The sequence below is a fragment of the Anser cygnoides genome, chromosome 1 (assembly GCF_040182565.1).
Source record: "Anser cygnoides isolate HZ-2024a breed goose chromosome 1, Taihu_goose_T2T_genome, whole genome shotgun sequence".
NCBI classification, from domain to species: domain Eukaryota; kingdom Metazoa; phylum Chordata; class Aves; order Anseriformes; family Anatidae; genus Anser; species Anser cygnoides.
In genome coordinates this window covers 209,758,095-209,779,798 of record NC_089873.1, presented here as the reverse complement: position 1 = coordinate 209,779,798, position 21,704 = coordinate 209,758,095, and the positions used below count along the sequence as shown (strand labels likewise).

Below are 21,704 nucleotides of genomic sequence, written 5' to 3'. Positions count from 1 at the left end.
TAGACAGTTTTTAACCAAGCCCTTGCCAGTATAAGACATGGACTTTGTCTTTTTTGGTGCTTATGGATATGCAGCTTAGATAAAGACAAAATTTATTGGAAATGTTGTGACAACAGTGCAAGACCTAAGTATTTATGTATTTGGGAGTCTTGTTTTTGTATCCTATTGCTTTTCTTTATTACTTGTAAGATTGTTTACCCTACCAGCAGAAAAAATATGTTCCACAATTTTCTAAATTACATGCCATTACTTGATTCATTCTTGTATGGTGACATTGTGTTCACTAATGGATACTCCCTTATATTGATAGATCTGACATTTGTCATCCCTAATTCCCTAGCTTGTTGCAGTCTTGATTTTTTTTTTCACTATAAATATTTTGCTATGTTGAAGATTAAAGTCTGGCTTTGCAAAGATTAGTGGAGTTATTTGTACTACAAAAAGCGTACTAATAAAAGTGCAGGAAGGGGAGGCTAAGACTGTTGAGTCTTTGCATTAGCTGCCATAACATGTTTTACTGTCACGCTGAAAATCTGCATAAAGCTCCCTTGAGTCTGTACAGAGCATTTCTGATACAAGTAGGAGCTTTTTTTAACCCATGTATATATTTATTTGCATCTTTCAGTAGTAAAGGCAGTTTAAATGCAAAAGTATACAAGAAATTGTAATTTTATATCACATTATTCAATCTTAAACCATTTGCTCTTTTACAGGTGTGTCTACATCGGCGATTAAAGTTGCCTCTACCAGACTACCTTCCCCAAAAGGTTTGGTTGGGAATCCAACACAGATCTTAGCACAGTTTCCCAAACAGCATCAGCAGTCCCCCAAACAGCAGCTGCACCAAATACAGCAGGCTCAGCAGCAGCAGCAACAGCAGCAGCAACAACAACAGCAGCAGCAGCAGCAACAGCAGCAGCAGCAGCTGGCACAGTCTTCTGTAGCTCAACAGCAGCCACAGCAATCTCAGTTGCCACCTGGCATCAAGCCCACCATTCAGATCAAGCAGGAATCAGGTAGTTGGAGTTAATCTTCGCTCATATTGCTGATTGATGAGGTCTAACCCCACACCTCAAGAAAGCAGGGCTGAATTCTGTCGCAAATGTACGTGGGGAGCTGTCATTAAGGCATAAGTGCTTGAGTACTGGATTGTGCATTAAACACAAAAACAGATAGATAGTAAAGGATGTCTTAATGTTTTCAGCTAAAAATACTTGAAGAATCTGGTTCCGTCATTATTCTTGTTTGACTCAGGTATTGCAGACTATGCTTTAGGAATAAATGTTTTATCTTTAGACACTTAAAGGTACGTAAATATCTTGAAAAGTAACTTGGTTGGCAACTTGAAGACGCCAGTTTCCTGAAGATCCAAGAGCTGTTCAACTGTATCGACTGGGAAAAAAAAGTTAATCTGCACTTTAATTATTTTCTTGGGTCCAGAAATTGAAATCTATTTCTGAGATATTTGTCAAAGCAAAAATACAATTAGATCTGAGACTGGGAGTTGGACTTGATTCTTTTTATAACATTGATTCATTCATTTGACTTTGGGCAAGTCGCATAATCTTTCTGCCTTGGCTTTACTCTGCTGTAAAGTACAGTTCTTAGTGAGATGTGGTAAGAACTGATGCTTGCAAAGTTACCAAATTCTAAAGCAAGAAGTGCTATAAAAGTGCAAAGTATTTTTATGTCCATATTTTTATATTAGTGATGTGGTCAGCATTTTATTATTTTGTATTATCAGGCCATAGAATGAAAAAAACAAACAAAAAAACCCAAGCAACCCTTCCCCTGTCCTTTAATAAACTTCCTCTTGGATTATAGCACCATTATCTGGGAAAAAATATTCACTAATAAAGAAATGTAGGAGGCCTCCATCCTCCTGTTACTGGACAACATTTGAGCAATAAGAGCTTTACTCTGTGCCTTCTACTATAGTTTTAGGCTCAGAGTGTTTTTTAGTTAAAGTATCTTTGGAAATACTGTCTGATACCTACTCCCTGAAAGATTTTCATGGAGACTTTGCTTTTTATCCAGTTTTATCTGGACGCTGCAAAGGCTTTGGTCTCCCCAACTTCATTATGGCACTTAAGTTTGGAGCTTACTTGCTTTGTACTGCTTTTATAGTCAACGTAGAAAGAAGCAAATATCTCTGGAAGATGTTTCATGTCCTGAATGGACAAAATTGTTCACCTAGAAATATTAGTGTACAAACATAAATGCCTACATTTAGATGGGCTTAATTCAGCCTGGGTGTTTCATGACATTTGACCAGCACAATTGACTTCATTTATCTCAACATGAAACACCACTTGAGATGCAAGTGGCCTGGAGGTACTTTTGAAAAGACAATGTGAATCTTGGTTTGCAACTGAGAAGTGAATCTCACACGTACACTACTCCTCTACGCAAACTGAGAGAAAGCGAGCAGAATCCTTGCCATACTGAGCTGTCCCCATCCTTTGTTCTTGCTGCTTCTACTCAGAGTTTATTTCACCCTAATTCCTTTGCAACTTCAAGATAACCAATAAATCAAGAGGAGAGATGATAGTTTACTGAAAGCAACCTTCTGTAACCAGTGTCACAGTTGCTTCCTTGTGCACGTCAGTACTCAATGTGCAGGACGCTTTTTGTTTCATAGAGATGAAATTCAACTATATTCTTTAAGGCATATTAAAATTTACAGGCCAAATACGTGAAGAACTATTTCATTTTTAGATCCTTCACTGTATACCAACCAATTTGGTATTGGTTGTAACCTGTTGGTTCCTGGGAAATGTGTTCTTCTTTCTGAGTCATGAAAAAAAGCCAATATCCAGAAAAGATCAATAAAACAAATCAGTAATGGAATGGAATCCCATGCCTCAGTGGGAGTAGCTAGGAATTGAAACAGGCACATGAAAGGCAAAGATGATGACTGTCTTGTTATTTGCAAAGCAATCTTAAAAAAAAAAAAAAAAAAACCCACACATTTTTTTCAGGATCAAGAATATTTGGTCTCAGAATAAAAGCCTCGTGAGGCTACTTGCCCACTAGGGCTTGGTCTGAGAAAGCATTTCAGAAAGTAACTTTTCGTGCCTGTATTTTAACAGTGACCTTTCTCCTTTCCTAGGTGTTAAAATAATCACTCAACAGGTGCAGCCCAGTAAAATCCTTCCCAAACCAGTTACAGCGACCTTGCCCAGCAGTAGCAATTCACCTATTATGGTGGTTAGCAGTAATGGGACTATCATGACAACTAAACTGGTCACTACTCCCACTGGTAAGTTATGGTTCTGAGAAGGGAAGGGAGGGTAAACCCAGACGTACAGATAATAAAACATGTTTTACTAGGGTAAAAAAAGAAAAAAAAGCACTTCTCTCTTATAAACAGTGAGCACAACAGTGCATTCACAAACCTTGATAATTATTCTAGATTAGGATTTTTAGCATTGAGTGCTCTTCTATTTGCTTATGATCCCTTTAAATTGATTCACAAAAGCATGAAAATTCCATCCCCATTGGGTTTGTTTTAAAGGAAGTTTTCTTGCAATTTACACCAATACTTTGCACTTCTGTAGCACCTTATATTACATAGTTACATTAATCTGTTTTTTTAGGTGCCTTAAGTAGATAGGTCATCATCATTCCTACATATGTGGAGTTTATAAGACAGGTGACTTGCTCATAGTCTTGCAGTGAACTTATAAAAAAGGCCTATAAATTGAATTTTAAACTCAGTATTTTTCTGGGGATCTAATTGTATTTGTGTTTTATTGATTGAGGATCAGAAATAATGCAGACTATGCAGATTATAAAACTTGTATGAGGAAAAATTGCAAGGCAGCTTTATCCTAGTTTTCTGAAAACTCAAATTAATTTGCATGCTGAATTTTTAGCATAAGTTGGGAATAGTAGCGTAAACAAACGGTTAACGTTCTTTTTTAAACTTTACTTCTTGAAATACTTCCCACAACCATATAAAAATTGTAGCAGTTTTGTAGTTCATTTAATTGGTAAAACCTGTATTCTGCTCTGTTGGATTTGAACACATAGCTTTCTTATTAAAGCAAGTTGTTTTACTGTGTGATCGGTAGCAATTAATGTCTGTAGAGCGTTATCTGCAGACGTACAAGCAGAGTGGAATTGCAGCGTTAGTGTAAGTATTTATTCCTGCTATTATTTTGAGCAAGTTTTTTTGTGGACTCAAATCTCTTTCCATTCTGAGGAGTAGGTAAGAAAAATAGTAGGTAGGATTTATCTATCTACTAAAACTATAAAATTACACTGTCGTTTTAAATTGCACTTTTCACTTAGAGATATATTTAGATCAGTCATTGTCAGCGTTCTTAAATGATTTATCTTATGGGTAAAGAGAGAGAGGAATCCATTCTGGTAGTTTCATCAGAAAATTCTTGAGCATCTGACAGAGCAAGAGGCAAACAACAGGTAGAATCTATGTAGCTATTGAACAGTTTAAAAAAAAAAAAAACAAACAAAACCTTAGGGACAAGGATATGAATTAAAATGTAGCAGTCGTAGAACACAGTATAATATTTTACGAAACTCTTAGACTATTTTAAAGCTGGCATATATTTGAATATTTCTCTGCAGGTTTAAAAACTGCCTGTGGGATCGTAAAGGGTAGTGATAAATTTCAGCATAGGAGCTCTCTGAATAAATTCTAGTGTTTTTCTTTTAGACTAACTTATTTTCCCCCATAAATACTAGTGGGGAATCATGTTCTAACAACAAACTTTATTGTTTTTTCTTCAAAACAGGAACTCAAGCAACATATACGCGGCCAACAGTTAGTCCCTCTATAGGGGCTCGGATGGCTGGAACTCCAGGGGCTGCAACGTATGTGAAAACCACAAGTGGCAGCATCATTACGGTAGTGCCAAAATCACTGGCTACGCTGGGAGGCAAGATTATCAGCAGTAATATTGTTTCTGGTAGGCATATGAGTTCTTTGATATTAAAACTTCTGTCACAAGCAAGTTTTTACTTGCTTTAATTGGGCTTTTCTGTGGGTTATGTGCTTAAATAAATTGTAGGGCTTTATTGGAGAAGTTAACTCAGAAGAAAAATAACTAAGGATAAAAATGAAAATAGCAGGTGGAAGGTATGGAAGAAAAGTACTCCTATGGATTGAAGTGATTCTCATATTTAACATGGAAGCATCTAATGTGAGGGAAGCCTGAAAGAAGAGAGAAATGTGGAGAAAAACTGCTATATTGTCTCTTGTTAGAGGGCTGGAAGATCAGAAAACTGCCTTAGTCCCAGTTTAAAACATTTTGTAATCTGGATACTGCTATTTTTCTTCCACTGCACAGCCAAAAAAAGAAAAAAAAGAATAAAATTAACTTCGTAGCTTGTAGAGTTAGCTACGCAGTCTCTTCCTTCCCCCCTCCCTTTTTTAATAGTGTCAGAAAGTCTTTCCCTTACCATCCTTACATCTTTCCTCCCAGCTTCGTGCAGATCCAGTTGCTTGTCTTTTTTAGTCTCCTGACCATCCTCAACGTTCACTGTCAGTGTAACCACAGTACGTATGGTCTTCTTAGGATCAGGACCAAGCGCACTTGCCCTAGTTGCATTTCTCAGTGTCTGCTTTGGACTTTGACAGTGCTTATGAAGAGAACATCTGCCTCATTTCCTAGCTGGGTGCAGGTGTGCAGCAGGGTTTGCTGGGTCTGTTCTTCCTGTCTAGTAATACCTCCGAATTACTCAGAGCTCCCACTGTTGGTGCTTAGCAGAGACCCAGCATGTCACCAGCCAGCTCCTGGCACAGGCTGTCTGGTAAACCCACCCTGGAGCGTAGTCTGGTAGAGAGACTTCAGTTTTTCAGATCCTAATTTCTACAGAATGTTATCTAGGGCTAATACAATTGCTTTGTTGGGAACAGGGGACTTCTTGAGCCAGTTGCAGGTATGGTGAGTGGTTGGGGCAGTTTCCAACACAAGTTTGGAAAGGATGTCTGCTTTTTTTTTAACTGCTGTTATTCATATTCTTTTTTTTTTCAGCTGTGCGTGCAGTTTCCTAGCCATCTAGATAATTCCTAAGACTTAAAAGATGATGGTCTTGTCCAAGCAAGTCTTCCCTTTCTCAGAATTAATACAACTATTAATCTGAAATATATAGTAAAGTATCTGCAGATACGTCTAGTGGGTAGAAGGTAGCGAGAGGAATCCTTAGGATTGCAGCTATGCTGACTGAGTGGTACTTTCTGCAGGGAGAAAGTGGAAGGGATGGTAAAAAGCTGTCTGAGTAGATCTTTGGAATGGCAGTCCGATAACATTAATGACTTAAATATGAGTGTGTGTACTCTTGTAGATTGTGGAAGGTTGTCTAAATTTACCTGTTGCTGTAGGTAGGTAACGTGATACGGGGAATGGAACTTAATAAATATTGTGAAAGGAGGAGAAATATTCAACACAGCACTTCAAAATAAATAAGAAAAAAATAAAAACACAAACTCAACTTTCAAGAATTGCTTTTTAAAACAATAGCATTTTTTTCCAGTACACTATTGGTCATTTATATTGCAACAGTTCAGTTCTGGAAAGCGATGTCTTTTCTCTTTCGTGGTACATAAGTTCTTCTGCAGAGGTTATCTGTGTGCTCTGAAGTCATCTAAGTCAACTTATCTGTGCAAATAGGACCTTGACTTGAGTATTAGTGTTGCCCTTACATGAGCCTTTGAAAAGTTAGACATGTTAGCCTGAGAAACTTGCATCAGTCTGCTCTGTAATTCATGAGAAGGGGCAGACTGTACTCACACAGCATGAATTACTCTTGTCCGGCACGTGCCTATCTTGACTCTAGAAGAAAGATTCATAGAGTGGTTAACTGATCTTTGTATGTTGAGTTGGGTGGCATAAATTCCTGTTCCAGGTGCTGTCTTTTGTTTTGTTGTGCTGTCACATTTAAATACCCCTATGCAGCTTATCAACTTCTAAAATGAAAGGAGATGTACATGTGAGAAACATCACGCTGCTTCTTTTCCCTTTAAAATTAAGGAACTACAACCAAAATCACTACGATTCCAATGACATCCAAACCCAATGTGATTGTCGTGCAAAAGACTACTGGAAAAGGAACTACAATTCAAGGGCTTCCAGGCAAAAATGTTGTCACGACATTGTTGAATGCTGGGGTAAGTAAGAATTTTGAGCCTAAAGTCTCTGGCCAAGTGACAGGATGTGGTAGCTGCTGTGTTCTTTATGCTAACATCCCAATTAAAAGCAAATTGTGCATGAGCTCAGTAACAGATACAGCATGCCTTAATGTTTGGGGTGTTTGGAGAGTGAGTATGTTTTATAGGATATGAAAGATCTTTAAAACAAGCTGGAATTGTTTCCAGAGTTAAATGAAAATAAAAACTTTTGTGCTTGCCCTTTTTCCACAGTTAATGGTTTTGTAATCTTGAAGGGGTTAAGCAGAAGAAGATAAGTAAAATTTTACCCTGTTAGTGGTCTAATGAGAACCCCAGTCCTGTTATAAGCATGCATGTCCACCTGTGTATCTTTTGGGCAGAAATAAGCTGTCCCTTCACTCCTTTGATTGCCTGTTCAAGAGTACTGTATAATGCTGAATTAGTTTTTGAATAACCTGATGTGTAGAAAGAACAAAATCAAGTTTCCAGCTTCAGCTGGGTTTTCCTTCAAATGCTAACAAAAATGATGAACCTGCTTTACATTCCTAGCTAAAACTGTGAGATGTAGTGCTTTAATCTTGGAATCTTTTAAAATCTACTTGGCTAGCAGAGTTCAGTAGGATTTTTTTTAAACCTGTTAGGAAACTTTTTTTTTTTTTAAGATTTCTACTTTTGTAGTTTAAATAAGAACAAAACCTAAAGCCATGTTTTCACACAAATGGGAATCCTGTGATGTTACACAGTAGGAAACACCAGAATGTGATGATATTTCTGAAACATCTATGGCTCTTGGGATTTCCAGCTACTTGACGGGAATTAGTAGGAGTGCTGTGAGAACTGCCAACTAACGTAGTTCCTCGTATGGTTTGTTACTGTGCAGAACTAAAAAAGCATGCTCAATTTCTTTGCTCTTCTTAAGCTATCAAGAGTCTAGTCGTGTGTCAGAACTATTCCAAAATCAAATGTTTCCCATGAAACAGCGGTGAATCTGCTTTTTCTTTTTAATAAGTGAAATTTTACTTAGGAAAAAAAAAGTCCAGACATAATTAATGTCTTGGTCATGAGAATAATACAAAGATCTCTATTTAATTAATTTTTAGAATCTCAATTCAGGTTTCATAGATGTTGTGCCAAAATCAGTGTTAATAGAAACAAGAAGTTTTAAAAAAACATTTATGAAGGATTTGAAGAAAGTTCCAACTTAGGTGAATTCTTTGAAGCAACTTCAAAAACTTGTCAGTGTCATTTAGTTACTCTTTTTACTCAGCCTTTCAGAGCAACTCAAAAGGTAAAGCAATGGAAAAGGGGATTTTGGTAGCTTCTCCATTCAAAGCCATAGGGTTTTTTGTTCTTGGTCTTTGAATGTTCTTTGTATTAAATACATCTAGTTCTAACAGCGGCAGGTTGATTTTGTGGTACACACACTCACCAATAACTGTGTATTTTTTTTAGAGAAGTGGGTCTCTCTGAACAATTTCACTCAGTTAACCTGTAAACTTTGGCTTCTCTACAGGGGGAGAAAACTATTCAGGCAGTGCCAGCAGGAGCAAAACCTGCTATCATCACTGCCACAAGACCCATCACAAAAATGATTGTTACACAGCCAAAAGGAATAGGGTCCACGGTCCAGCCAGCCACCAAAATCATCCCAACTAAAATTGTTTATGGTCAGCAAGGGAAAACGCAGGTACAGTGAGGACCCATTTCTGTTTTGAAATGTACCCCTAAATTTTACCGGGAAATAGATCATTTTTCACTGTGTTGCCACATCTGTTGCAAGATGAATATATGCAGAATGTGTCTCTGGGGAACGAGACTTAGGGAAGTATTGAGGTGGCCTTGATTCTGGCTTCTTGAGCGCAGTGTTGGCGTTCGTTAGCTGTTCTTGGAGGCCTAGACCAAGCCGAAAGGAATTGCTAAGTCTGTTACACAGCTGAAACTTAAGCTATCTGGTGATGGCTCTGGATGCCTCTTAAATGTTAAAGCTAATGGTCAGATTGGTAAAAGTAAAGATGTGGAGACTGGACGTAGGCCATGTGTCAAATGTGAGAGCTTTATTGAAGCTGTTCTATCACTGATGTATGTTTAGGTTGTCCCTGCAGCTTTGTATTGTTGGTGGGGCTGTAGAAAGAGAATCTGGCTTGTTTCTGGACGCAGTATCAACCTTTTTTTTTCTGGTTGCACTTTGTATATAAAAGAACTAAAGTTATGTCAGGTATAATATTTCGTGTCTTGATCATTCGAGACTGTTGTGGGCTAAGGAAGAGAGGTGCTTGTTTTTATCAATGCAGTGCATGTTCCAGCTCACTCGTGTAGCTTTCTCTTGTCCACACCATTGTGTCAAGCCATGAAGAATGACTGTTTAATGCTTCGTTGTGTTAAGTGCTCCAAATTACTGAGAAGTGCATTCTTGTGCACTGCCATTTACTGGTTTCATAATCAGAGCTGCTGAATTTACAGGTAGATTTCTCTTAGCGAGTTATCAATATTATACGAGTCTTGTACCTTGATCTGTTTTAGTGGCACGCTGTTCGCTGATTGCTCAGATCTGTTTTCTTGAGTGCTCTTACTGTACGCAATCTGTCTTTCTAACTAGGTCCTCATAAAACCAAAGCCAGTGACGTTTCAAGCAACAGTTGTGAGTGAACAAACTAGGCAGTTGGTAACTGAAACGTTGCAGCAGGCATCAAGGGTAGCAGACGCAGGAAATTCGTCTCTCCCAGAAGTGAAAGAAGAACCACAAAGCTACACTGATAGCAGTTCTTCTTCCACAGAGTCCTCCCAGAGCTCTCAAGGTATGTATTAGTGTTTCATAACATATGAATGGACTTTCTCCCAAAACATGCCAGCAAGTTTCATGTGTTTCAGTGCATCTCTTTAGCACAGTTCTTTACCCAGTCTCTTAGCAGTGAGTGTCAGCATTTGCTGCCCTTATGAACTTATTTATCTTCTCTGAGCTGTTTACTACACGCAGCATTTTCCTGTGCAAAAAGTGGGGATAATGTTTTCTTCCTGGCCTCCGACTTGCTCTTCTGTGCAACTTCTCATGTGATAGAGGAGAATAAATAATAAATAGATTTATTTATAAAGTAACTAACACCCAGCGTTTGGTCAGGAGTGGCCATAAGGTGTATCACTGCATTAAAAGCAAATGACTCTCAGTAAAATACATGCACTTATTTATGTGCCATCAGTCACTTTTTCTAATAATTCTGTAGCTGTTGGTCTGTACTGTAACTTTAAAAAATTTTTGAGGATTCAACAAACTTAACAAAACTTAGGATGTGTAAATTCAGAATGCTGAATACATGTTGATAATCTGAACCACTAAAACTTGTTGAAAAGCTTCAAGGTGAATTCAACATACGAAGAAACCTACTGAACTTTGATTGTTCAAACCAAAGCTTTTTTAAACAATTAAAAAACAGTATCTTTTTGTTGGAAACTGTTGATAACATTAGCTGTGTTTTACTTTGAGTCACTTGTAATTAAAAAAGCATATGTAAAAGCATTGAAGAATGAGACGATGCATCCTTGTCAAAGTTCAGAACCAATGCATAATGACTAACCTGATTTAATTTTTGAACCCTACCCCTGCTTTGAGCAAGAGATTGGATGACAGACCTCCAACCCAATTCTATGTCAACCTGATGTGCTTTTGTTCTCTTGTGAACAGATTCTCAGCCTGTAGTCCATGTGATTGCTTCAAGAAGTCAAGATTGGTCAGAACACGAAATAGCTGTGGACACAAGCCCTACAATAATTTACCAGGATGTATCCAATGAGTCTCAGTCAGCTACTTCCACAATAAAAGCTTTGCTAGAACTTCAGCAGACAACAGGTGTGAAAACGCATGTGGTTGTTTAAGATCACTTCAAAGCACTCAGCTGCCACCTGTTTAAGCAGCAGTTTGTGATAAGTTCTGTAATCACCTTAATTCCTTTCTTTTACCCTGTAAAAGTCCATTTGAAACAATTACATAATATTCACGGTATTTTTAATTAAACCATTGCATTTATGTCAGAGATGTATTTTAATGCATCCTGCTTTTCTTCTAAAGCAGTGAAGGAGAAGTTAGAATCGAAGCCAAGGCAGCCTACCATTGACTTGAGCCAAATGGCTGTCCCAATCCAGATGACCCAAGAAAAGAGGCATTCTCCAGAAAGCCCTTCAATTGCTGTAGTAGAGTCGGAATTAGTTGCCGAATATATCACAACTGGTAAGTGACTTAAGATAGCATGATTGTGAGTTTGCAGTTGAAGTCTGGGGACTTCATTTGAAGTTTTCTTATGCTGGAGTTGTCTTCTACTTGTTTCACTCTAATCCTCCATAGAGGAAATGAATGTTTTCTTCCATTCCTGAGAACCTGTGCAGAGAGGGGCGGAACCTGCATCTGCTTATTAGGACATGCTGGAGAATGTTTCTAACTGAAACAACTGGTTGTTGCTTCAGGACATCCTAGTGGAACAGATATTCTGTCCTATGATCTGATGGTGAGGAAAAGCAGTTCCGCTTGTCATTGGGGAAACTGTCTAGTAAGGAAAAAGTAGGAATGAAGTTCATAGAATCATAGAATATCCCAAGTTGGAAGGGACCCATAAGGATCATCGAGTCCAAGTTACAGGAACTGCACTGATTGTTTTGAGAGAAGGCAGATTTTGAGTTAGTTTCATCCATATTTGCAAAATGTTACTTGATCACAAGCATTAACTAGGTTTTTCAGCCAGGTAGGCATTTAGCACGGTAGTGTAGATTCCAGCTTCATTGTTTGCTGGAAGGATCTGTTCTGCTAAATTTGCACTTTTTAAACAAATGACTAATTTAAACTGGAATTATGGTTGGGAATCAACCCTTAACTTTTTTTAATTCTTGATTTCTCCTATCTGGTTGTCCTTTTTTGTCTCACCCAATAAATCCCTTCCACTGGACAGCTTTCTAATTGTATTACGCATCTCTGATGCTCTCTTCTACCCTCAGAACTCTAGTTAGGAGCCACCTTCCATATATGCATGAGAGGATCAAATTACGTGTTTCCTGTTTTAATTTCTTAATTCCACATTATTGGCCTCCCTACATAGTTTGTTAGGAAAATGGAGAAGAAAAAAATGTTGAAAACTAAGCATTGGAAAAGAGGAACAAGTGCCTGTACATAACTTCAGTGTTCTTAGTGTTAAATGTCCAATCTGATGTTTTCTTTTTTCATTTTCCTGTTCTCACCTCCTCCCCTTGCTTTCATCCCTTGTATGATCTAAATTTAAGTAGTGTGGAACTGGGGATGAGGGGCTAGTGTTATTCTTTTAAATAGCACTTACTGTATCTGGCTTCAGCTTTGAATGTTTGAGTCAAGCTCCCTTGGATCCCTGTTTAAAGAGACTCCAAAGTACCATAAATAATGTTAAACTGGTCTCCAATTAACAAGTCAGTCATGTTCACTGACATTCAAGGTTCCATCTTTTGCTGGATCTTGCTGTAAAAGCTGATGCAAACTAGGACCCTTTGGGTGCTGGGGGGAGAAGAGGAAGTTACAGGCAGTATCTCTGTAGGCTTGGGTCCTCTTTTGCAGTTTAGAAGCTGTATGGAGTACAAAAATTGAATGCTTCCCTAAACTGTGATTACTGCTTGAAATACTGGTTGTTGATTTTTTTTTTTTGGTGTTATTTTTTTAAACTTTGAGATGATTTACAGGAATCTACCAGGGAAGTGCAGGCTACTGTGGGTTGACTAACAGCAGTCTCTGTTAGAGCACAAAACTGGTTACTTTGCTCTCAGGTTTTTGCCCCTTCCCTTTCACTCGGGTTAAGTAAAACCTGCCAGGGCATGCAGTGTTTCCTTTTGTTTTAATTTGTGCTTCCCAGGATTCATCAGTAATCCATGGAGCTGTATTTTCTGCTAGAAAATTCAGCCGTAAGATAGCCTACAAGCTATAATCTGGTGTGAAATCTCCTGCATGTGCTTAGACCAAAGGATTTAGATACCTTTTATTCTGTTTGGGAGCTGGGATTCAACGTGTGCTTCCGAGTGAGATGAGGGGAGCAGTTCACACGTCTTAGTGTCACTATTTTTGTCTGTCTGCAGACTCAGGAAGACAACACTGTATTGGTTCACATTCGGAAGAATATCTACACAACCATATAGGTTAGAAACTTTACTTCTAAATGAAGCTTTAAATTGTGCAGGAACTGTTGCGGGATATCCACGACGGATCTGGCACAGCATGCAGGCTGGTACTGATATAATCCAACTCCTCTCCTGGAGTGGGAAAGTAAAATTGTCATATTAATTCAAAAATAGACCTTTCTTACAACTCTCAGCAAGGTCTTTAGTATCTTCTAACTTTCAGTTATCTTGTAACTGGGTATAAACTACTTCTTATCCTTTGTTTTTTTGGTATTGTATGACTAAAAAGTTAATTAAAGCAAATATTTACATATTGATATGGCCAGACGTGTAATTTGGATTCATGTCTTATCAGTGACTGCAATATAGAATGGTTTGGGTTTTTTCTCTCACCAGAACATCATTTCTCTGTCAATCCACTGTTTAATTACAGAGCCCTAACTGTAGCTGCAGAACTTAGTTGTAACTGCTCTAACAAGAATCACAGACCCAAGACAAGGTCTCTACTTTTTGCCTGTGATTTCTTATCAACCTTGCTTGTTTTCTTAATACCAGAACATTTTCTAATTGCTAATCTTGCAAATTTAGCCTATGCTCTAGAGTATTTCTTGTGATTTATCAGTGATAGAAATTCAGTGAGCAAGGCTTGCTGTTCTTAATTGCAGTCAATTGTGCAGGTGCTTTAAGCACCTGTAAAGATTACAGAATAGTTTGTAGTAATTGTACACTGTAATTTGCTGTATGCTGTTGTGCTGGTTACATAAAACGAACCCAGCTGAAAATATAGATCCTGTATGTGAGGTTGTTGTGTTGGGAGAGGGAAACCAGAGGAGATTTGGACCAAGCACAATTACTTAGGAATCAGAGACAAAAGCAAAACCCCTGAGATGCTATTTTAAGAGGCTTCTCAGAATAGCTGTGCACTTAAAGGTTGAAGCTAGCACGCAGTAAAAGATGCATTTCAAATGCAGATTTTTTATTTCACTCATGCTTTCAGCTGAAGGTTAGATACAAAGCAAATAATTAAGTTCCTGCAGTTAGTTCTGGAGAAGTGCCACTGACCTCTTTACTTTCAGTTAGCCATCGGTCCCAGCCCCACCAGCAGTCATCCCAGCCCCAGAGGACTCTGCTGCAGCACGTGGCGCAGTCACAGACAGCAACGCAGACTTCTGTTGTGGTGAAATCTATCCCCGCATCCTCCACAGGCGCAATTACCCATATCATGCAGCAGGTTGTACCCTTTCTTTTCCAAGCAGTCTATAAACAGTGAATTTTGTATGGGACCAGGGCTTGTTCAGAACGAGCATGTTGGTGCCACTGGAAATGCTAAGCGTGAGGGCAAATTTGTAACTTCAGTTTAATGTTGCCTGTTTTGATGGGGAAGGGTGGTGGTTATTTTCCCTATTAAAAGGGAAACAGTTAATGAGGTGACTTGAGAGTGTTAAGCAAGAGCTATCCACAGCCACTGTGGAAAAGAGTTTCCTAGATTAGTTCTTGCTCTCTGTATGTCATCTCTTTGACAGCAGTAAGCTATTTTTTTCTATATGTTGTCTTGTAGGGGTTTGTGTTCTTCAGATTACATTGGTGTTATTGTAGGGCAAGAGGAAGCAGAATCTGAGCAGTACACAGAGCACAAGTGGCTTTTGGATTCAAGGGCTTTAGTTTATGAATTATATGAAAACTTCTCTGCTTGCTGAATCAAAAAACTAGATTATATTTAGACATCTATGGTAAGGATCCCAAGCAATTGTGTAGCTTATCCCAAGCTGGGTAGCTTATGGAGAAATATTACTGAAGCCGTGCTGCTGCCTTCATTCAAGAGCTGATGTTTTTGTCAGTCAGGTACAATCGATTACCACCCAGTGAATGCATGCTGCTCAACTCTGCGATGCTTTAACCTCTAGCAGCCTCAGCTGTGGACCAGGGCAGTGCCATGTTAGGGTTATAAACCCACTGCAAAGAGGATGTTGTCACTGATGTTTGTGTAGGCTGCTTCATCCTGCTAGGGTCACTTGTTAGTATGTCTGTACCATGGTATACAAAGCACAGTAACATAGATCTCTTGCTCCATCAAAAAAATAAACAATGTTTGTGCAATGCCCAAGAAAAATTGTAATAAAATTTTGAGGAGGGAAAGAAAAGGCAGGATTTGTACTGAAATAGGATGGATAGATAGACAGGTATATGGGGAGCTGCAGCAGAAATCATAGAGTAGGTGGCAAGGCTTTCAAGAGGCAAAATAAGAATTTGTGAGGATGTTCTGGTTTTGAGTAGCTACCGATCCAACCACCTGCTAATCCCTGCTCCTTCCTACTCAACTGCCATGCAATTTTAGTGGTTTTGAACCTCTGTCTAATGCAAGCAAGGGCTACCCAATCTCCATTGAGGATTAGTTAGGTAGTTAATGTTGTCACCTGGGGACTTGCCACATTTTAAGATGTTAAAAATAGCTGTTGATTGCATAGAAATCATGAATTCTGCATAAGGGCATACGTGAGTTGTAAAATAAGTTGAAGTAGTACAGCTGAAGAATTAAAAATGTTTTTAGATTGTGCAGCCTTATAATTTGGATTTCTCTTTACTAACTCACTCTTCACTTCTTCTTCTTAAGGCCTTAAGCAGTCACACTGCGTTTACCAAACACAGTGAACAACTTGGAACTGAGGAGGGAGAAGTGGAAGAGATGGACACCTTAGATCCTCAGACTGGCCTGTTCTACAGATCTGCCCTGACACAATCGCAGGCACAAAAACAGCAAAAACTGAGTCAGCCGCAGCTGGAACAGACTCAACTGCAAGTGAAAACTCTGCAGTGTTTCCAGACTAAACAGAAGCAGACAATCCACCTGCAGGCCGATCAAATCCAGCACAAACTCCCACAAATGCCCCAGCTTTCCATAAGGCATCAAAAGCTAACCCCCCTGCCGCAAGAGCAAGCACAGACCAAACCAGATGCACAGCACCCCCCCCACCACATGATGGCCAAAGAAAGGCAACTCCCTACCTTAGTGGCACAGCCACAGCAAACTGTAGTACAGGTGCTTGCAGTAAAAACCACGCAGCAGCTGCCCAAACTGCAACAGGCACCAACGGCACAAAAAATCTACGTGCAACCCCAACCCCCCCAGAGTCAAATGCAGCTACCTGCCTCTTCAGAGAAACAGCCAGCGAGCCAGGTAACGGAATATTGATAGCATGCAAAATACACGTCGCTATTCAAGGAAAAATCAAAACACCAACCCTGTCGCTGTAGCAGTGTTTTGTCCTGGCAAGAGAGAACTCCTCATTCCGCTGGTATTAATTACCCGATCAGAAGGTTGACGCTAGGAAAGAGAAGCACATGTTATAGGGGAAAAATCCATAGAGCTCACAAACGTGTTTTGTTGGACAGTTTTTATGAATTTCTGCCACCTTCGGTGCATGGAATTTGTCCCTAATTATTTTCTTTTATTTTTTTAGATATGACACGTTATTAATTTCCGTTCCCGTAGCACTTTTTATTTCTGTGGAAATAAAGATGAATACACTGCAGTCTCCTAAGGCTCCATTGTACGTCTTCCTTTGTAGTTTACATCTTCCTGAAGTTAAAGTCTTTCATGTACAGGAGTAATTTGATTTTCCTTGGGAGGGGAAAACAAAAAGACTAAGAAACATGGAGAAAAAAATTAACTCCAGAAATTTTTTTGGCCCTTTCAGGAGTACATGTGAAAACAACAGGGTTAACAAACATCACATGGGGATGTAAATCCCAAAGGAAAACGAGGCTGCTGTGGTATTATACTGCTACAATCCTTACGTAGCAGCCCAAAGAGCTGCTTTCCCCCAAGCTTCAATTAACTGTTACCATATCTTTGCTAATTCCTTTGTTAAAACACTGAGTTTCAACTGTCTTCCTAATAGCAAGTATGTTGTTCGTGCCATACTGTCCTTGGAAATATTGATTAGATTTTCAATAAATAAAAAAAAAAGTCTAGCTGTAACATGCACAACAAAAATTTGATTTTCAGGTGCAGCATCCAATTATAACGCAAGGATCCACAGTTACAAAGATAACTTTTGAGGGGCATCAGCCTCCTTCTGTTTCAAAGGTAGCAGGTGGCAGTTCTGTGCCCCAGCTGGCACTGCCGGTCACGAGCCTATTTCCCACGCAGGCATCCACGAAGACAGCAGTAGCAGACATTTTGAGAATGTCTGTGGTGGAAGGTGATACAAACGTAGAAACTCTGATAGTGGATCCCCAAAACAAGGCCACATCCACTAGTACACCCGCTAGCGGAGCAGAGGCGACACCTTGTACCCAGGTGCCGAGGGTGACTGCAGTAGGGATGACGGCAACTTCCACCCCCCAGCAACAGACATGTAAAGAATCCAGTTCAAGTCCTCCTGCTGTTGGTCCTTCTGTAACAGAGAGGAAACTCGATGCACAAGGAATGCCTACAGCAAAGCAGTTTATACACATTCAGAATATATCACAAAAGAAAGCTGAAGAGAGTTCATCAGAAATTGTTATCCAGGTAAGAGAAGACCAGAGCAAATGAGACAAAGGTTGAGCAGAGCAAACTCGCTTTGTCTAATGTGATGATAGCAACTGAACGATGTTCAAGTATTTTTTTCTTCAGTTTTTGTGTTTTTCCACTCCTATGCTTGCAATGGATTGCTACTTCAAAGTGGGTAGCTCTCGTTAAAATGAGTTTCTCCAGCACTATGTCGTTCACGGTGTTCCTAGTGTCTTCCTTTGTTTTTCTGTTGAGAAAACAAAACAAGCTCATCAATTACAAACCACCCTTTGAAACGGTTAAAAGTGTGACCATCACCGCTTACTGTGGAACTGGATCTAGAATTTTTTGATACCTTTTAGAGTTACCTCTGAGTATAATAATTAGGGCAAAAAATGAAGTTGAGGGTTTCTGCTATGTGGGTGGGAGAGTTCAGCAAATAAGGTCTGGATTCACAAGAAAGTTTGTTAACTTTGCATTTGAAGTCTCGCCACTTTTGAGATAAAATGATTATAAATGCTTTGAATCGTTGCCTACCTGATGAATGATATTTTAATTGATTCTGTTGTCTTCAATATGATGTTTTATGATGTAATACGTGGTCAAAATGTCAACTGGGGAAGTATTTAAGTCATCCGAGGACTCCGTGTTATAGTATGAATCTTTGTAGACAAGTTGGCACTGTATGTGTTTACACAAATGGCGTGGATTGAAATGGTTTTATTGTGTATCGCGTTACAGTGAAATGCTTTTGATGGGGAAGAAATACTTGTGTACAGAACTTTCAAATTTTTCATGTTACTTTGTAAAAATCTTTATTGCAGCTAACTTTTTGCTTTTGTAGAAATCGTTTTTGTACTAATTCTTAGTCCTCATTTCCCTAAATAGACAAAGGTAGATTTCTATTTTACTTCGAAACTGTGTATTTTGAGAATCTGTATCGTTTATCATTGTGGCATGCTACAAGCTTTTCCAAATCAAAATACTGCCCAGAACCTTGAATTGTATAAAGATGTAGAGTTAAATCCTAGAACCAACAAAAGCATAAGCAGAAATAAATAGCTTAGATCCATTTTGTTTCCTCAGCCTCTGTGCTACTGCAGCTCTGAGACAGGGTCAGAGCTGGTGTCATATCATGTACAGGAAATATAACTAGTCCTTAAAACTGAATGCCTAGTCTGAAACAAAGCTAGGGAAAGATAAGGCTGATGAGAGTATTCTGCTTTGCATTTGGGGAGTGATGGGTGGTGGATATCGGTAGTTTAGCTGCTGGAAATCTGTCACAGACCTGTAGTGAAGATCTAAGCCCAAGAACAGTGCCTTACCAGCAAGAGCATTCAGGTTTTATCTTTCACAACCTAGTCCTGTGAAAGGGTCCTCTGAAGCTTTGGCTAACATAGTGTGAGATGCAGCGGGCTTTAGCTAGGGGAGAGTGCTCTTGGAAACCAAATTGCCCCTTTCCATGAGCACCTGCACTTGCGTAGACGCCTTTACCTGCAAAAGCTGTGCAAGTTAAAACTTAAATCTCTTTCTTTGTTTCAGACCATCCCACAATATTCCATCCCTTGTCACTCCAGCTCCAACGTGGTAGTGGAACCCAGCGGGCTCCTGGAGCTCAACAACTTCACCAGTCAGCGCCTCGACGATGAGGAGACGGCGATGGAGCAAGACGTGGACAGTAGCACCGAGGACGGCACCGAGCCCAGCCCCTCGCAAAGTTCTGCTGAACAATCCTAAGGAATTGGGACACGGGAGTGCACTTTAAAATATCTTGGGATTTGAGTATCCAAGATGCCCTCGTATTGTGATGTCTTAGAGCACTTTGCCTATTAGAGTCGTTCATTGGACCCTTGAAGCATCAGTGTGTTTTAACAAGACAGTATTGCAAAAGCTGCATCTTAAAAATCGTTTCCAAAAAAAAAAAGAAAAAAGATGTAGTTACTGAGATATAGGAAACCTGTGACAGTGGAATGTACTCCTGTTAAGCAAATCTGCAGCGAAATCTACAGCTCGTGCTATCGAAGCCCTTGCCCAGGTACTGAAAGAGCTTTCAGTGAAAAGGGATCTTTATTTTGCTGTGTCTTTTTGTTAGCTGTTGAGCAAAACACCATCAAAAAAAAAGATGTTTAATAAATATTTGTATTTTTAAATAGCATGTGAGAGAAAAAGTGTCTCTGACAGTGCTGGAAAAGCCCCAGGAATTTTGGAATTCGTTAGCTTTCTTGCACTTGTGCTCACTTAGAGTTAAGATTTTTTCATAAGCCGAAAAATATAGTTTATTTTTTTAAAATTCTTGTTGGTGAATGTTTGGAAATAAGCAAAATCACTAACTGATAGCAATGTGGCTTTGCTAGTGGATTTTTGTTTTCATGCTTTACAAGAATTAGGGTAACAGTGTATGAGGTGTTTCTCTGTGCCATAAGCACGTGAAATGCTCATCTACTCTAGTTAATCTGTGATTATTTATTTAAATGTGAAACATAAAGTGAGGCCAAGTTGTTTAAAAAGTTCCTGTTAAACAGGCAGGTGTGTAAATTCTAGTACAAAAGAGGTGCGGGGGATGTATTTTGCTATAAATCAGTTTTTCAAAATTGGGGGATAAGCGGTTCAGCATCTTTCAAAGTTGAACCTCCGAATTTAGAAGTGAGCTTAAGGCTTTTACAAATCTGTATTTTACTCTTACATGCTGTTTTTAAAGTGACCGTTTTTGGGAGTTTAAAAGCTTAAATCGGTAATACAGCGGTAGGTTTCGGAAATTAGCCTTATGACTTGGCTTGTCGAAGCAATACATTGGGTTTTTTGTGATAGTTACAAGCCGCAGAGAGGTTTGGGTTCGGATGGGATAACAGAACCGGTTTTAATACATTCTGCTAATGAAGACAATACTTTTTTTTTTCCTCAAATGTATATAAAACACGTTTTTAACTGTTTTGTATAGATTTCATTATAAATAACTAAGCATTTTAAGACTTTGACATATCATTTAATTGTATATACATCTATCAGCCTAACTGCCCACTTTTTGGTGCTGAAGTACTACTGTAAGTAGATTTCATCCAAAGTCTAATACAGTTTTTTGCGTCAGTCTTTTTTTAAGCTGTGATTTTACTGTTGATATTGTAGTTAAGACTAAATTCCAACTAGAGTAACTCTCCAACTAAAAAATACAAAGCCTAAAAAAAAAATATTCATCTTACTTGTCCTGAGTATCCAGGTGCATAAGAGCATGCAGTATCCCCTAGATGGTGCTGTTCCTTTATAAAACAACCGAAGTTAAATGAAAAAGCAAGCTCCTATGACTTTCATACAGATTTTTTCCTTCTGTTTTCTCTTCCATTAATATCACAGAATCATCTAGGTTGGAAGAGGCCTCCAAGATCACCTAGTCCAATCTCTGACATAACACTAAAAAGTCCTCTACTAAACCATATCACTAAGTTCTACATCTAAACGTCTTTTAAAGACCTTTTAAAGATTAGTTCTAAACTTAAGTTCTAAAAATTAGTTCTAAAATCATACAGCTTATTATGGTAGAGAGGTATCCTGATAAATACAACATGCTGAAATGGTGGAGTAGGAAACTATTTATTTTTTGCATTACCTTTATGTTGGAATAGGTACCGATTGGATTTCTGTGCTACTTAGGATGGAAGAGGATATATATGAAGTGAAACATAGCTTAGGTATTCATCTAGTTAAAAAAAAAAATAACCCTACCAGTATGCCGTTCTAGGTGGGTCAGGTTGTGGTAGCTGTTTGGGAGCTTTTACCCTTGTTTTAGGGAAATAACTGCGACCAACAAGAGGGACTAAGTTATGATCCAAGTCCTGAAAGTTCCCCGATACTACAGAATGACAAAAAGCTGTTAAATACAGATTTGGCTGCCAGTGAGACTGGGCAAGTAGCCTGTTAGGCTTTGCAGGTGCCAGCATAAGGCATCCTCTGCAGTTTTCCATA

General features: G+C 38.9%; 1 protein-coding gene across 13 annotated transcripts in view; it reads left to right on the top strand.

The window, feature by feature from the left end:
• Nucleotides 1–20,834, top strand: part of EMSY (EMSY transcriptional repressor, BRCA2 interacting) — a 39,831-nt gene extending 18,997 nt beyond the window's left edge. For 4 of the 13 annotated variants that reach the window (XM_048051071.2, XM_048051068.2, XM_048051061.2 and 1 more), the window contains 13 exons: nt 714–1,016; nt 3,113–3,262; nt 4,761–4,934; nt 6,999–7,135; nt 8,649–8,822; nt 9,732–9,930; nt 10,812–10,976; nt 11,196–11,354; nt 13,211–13,270; nt 14,329–14,483; nt 15,864–16,427; nt 17,259–17,765; nt 19,290–20,834. In XM_048051071.2, the coding sequence (XP_047907028.1) occupies nt 714–1,016; nt 3,113–3,262; nt 4,761–4,934; nt 6,999–7,135; nt 8,649–8,822; nt 9,732–9,930; nt 10,812–10,976; nt 11,196–11,354; nt 13,211–13,270; nt 14,329–14,483; nt 15,864–16,427; nt 17,259–17,765; nt 19,290–19,484 (2,942 nt within the window). In that variant the 3' untranslated portion in view covers nt 19,485–20,834. The remainder of the gene's footprint in view (nt 1–713; nt 1,017–3,112; nt 3,263–4,760; nt 4,935–6,998; nt 7,136–8,648; nt 8,823–9,731; nt 9,931–10,811; nt 10,977–11,195; nt 11,355–13,210; nt 13,271–14,328; nt 14,484–15,863; nt 16,428–17,258; nt 17,766–19,289) is intronic. The other 9 variants (XM_048051075.2, XM_048051074.2, XM_048051067.2 and 6 more) reach the window with 6 other exon arrangements.
• The last annotated feature ends 870 nt before the right edge of the window (nt 20,835–21,704 follow it).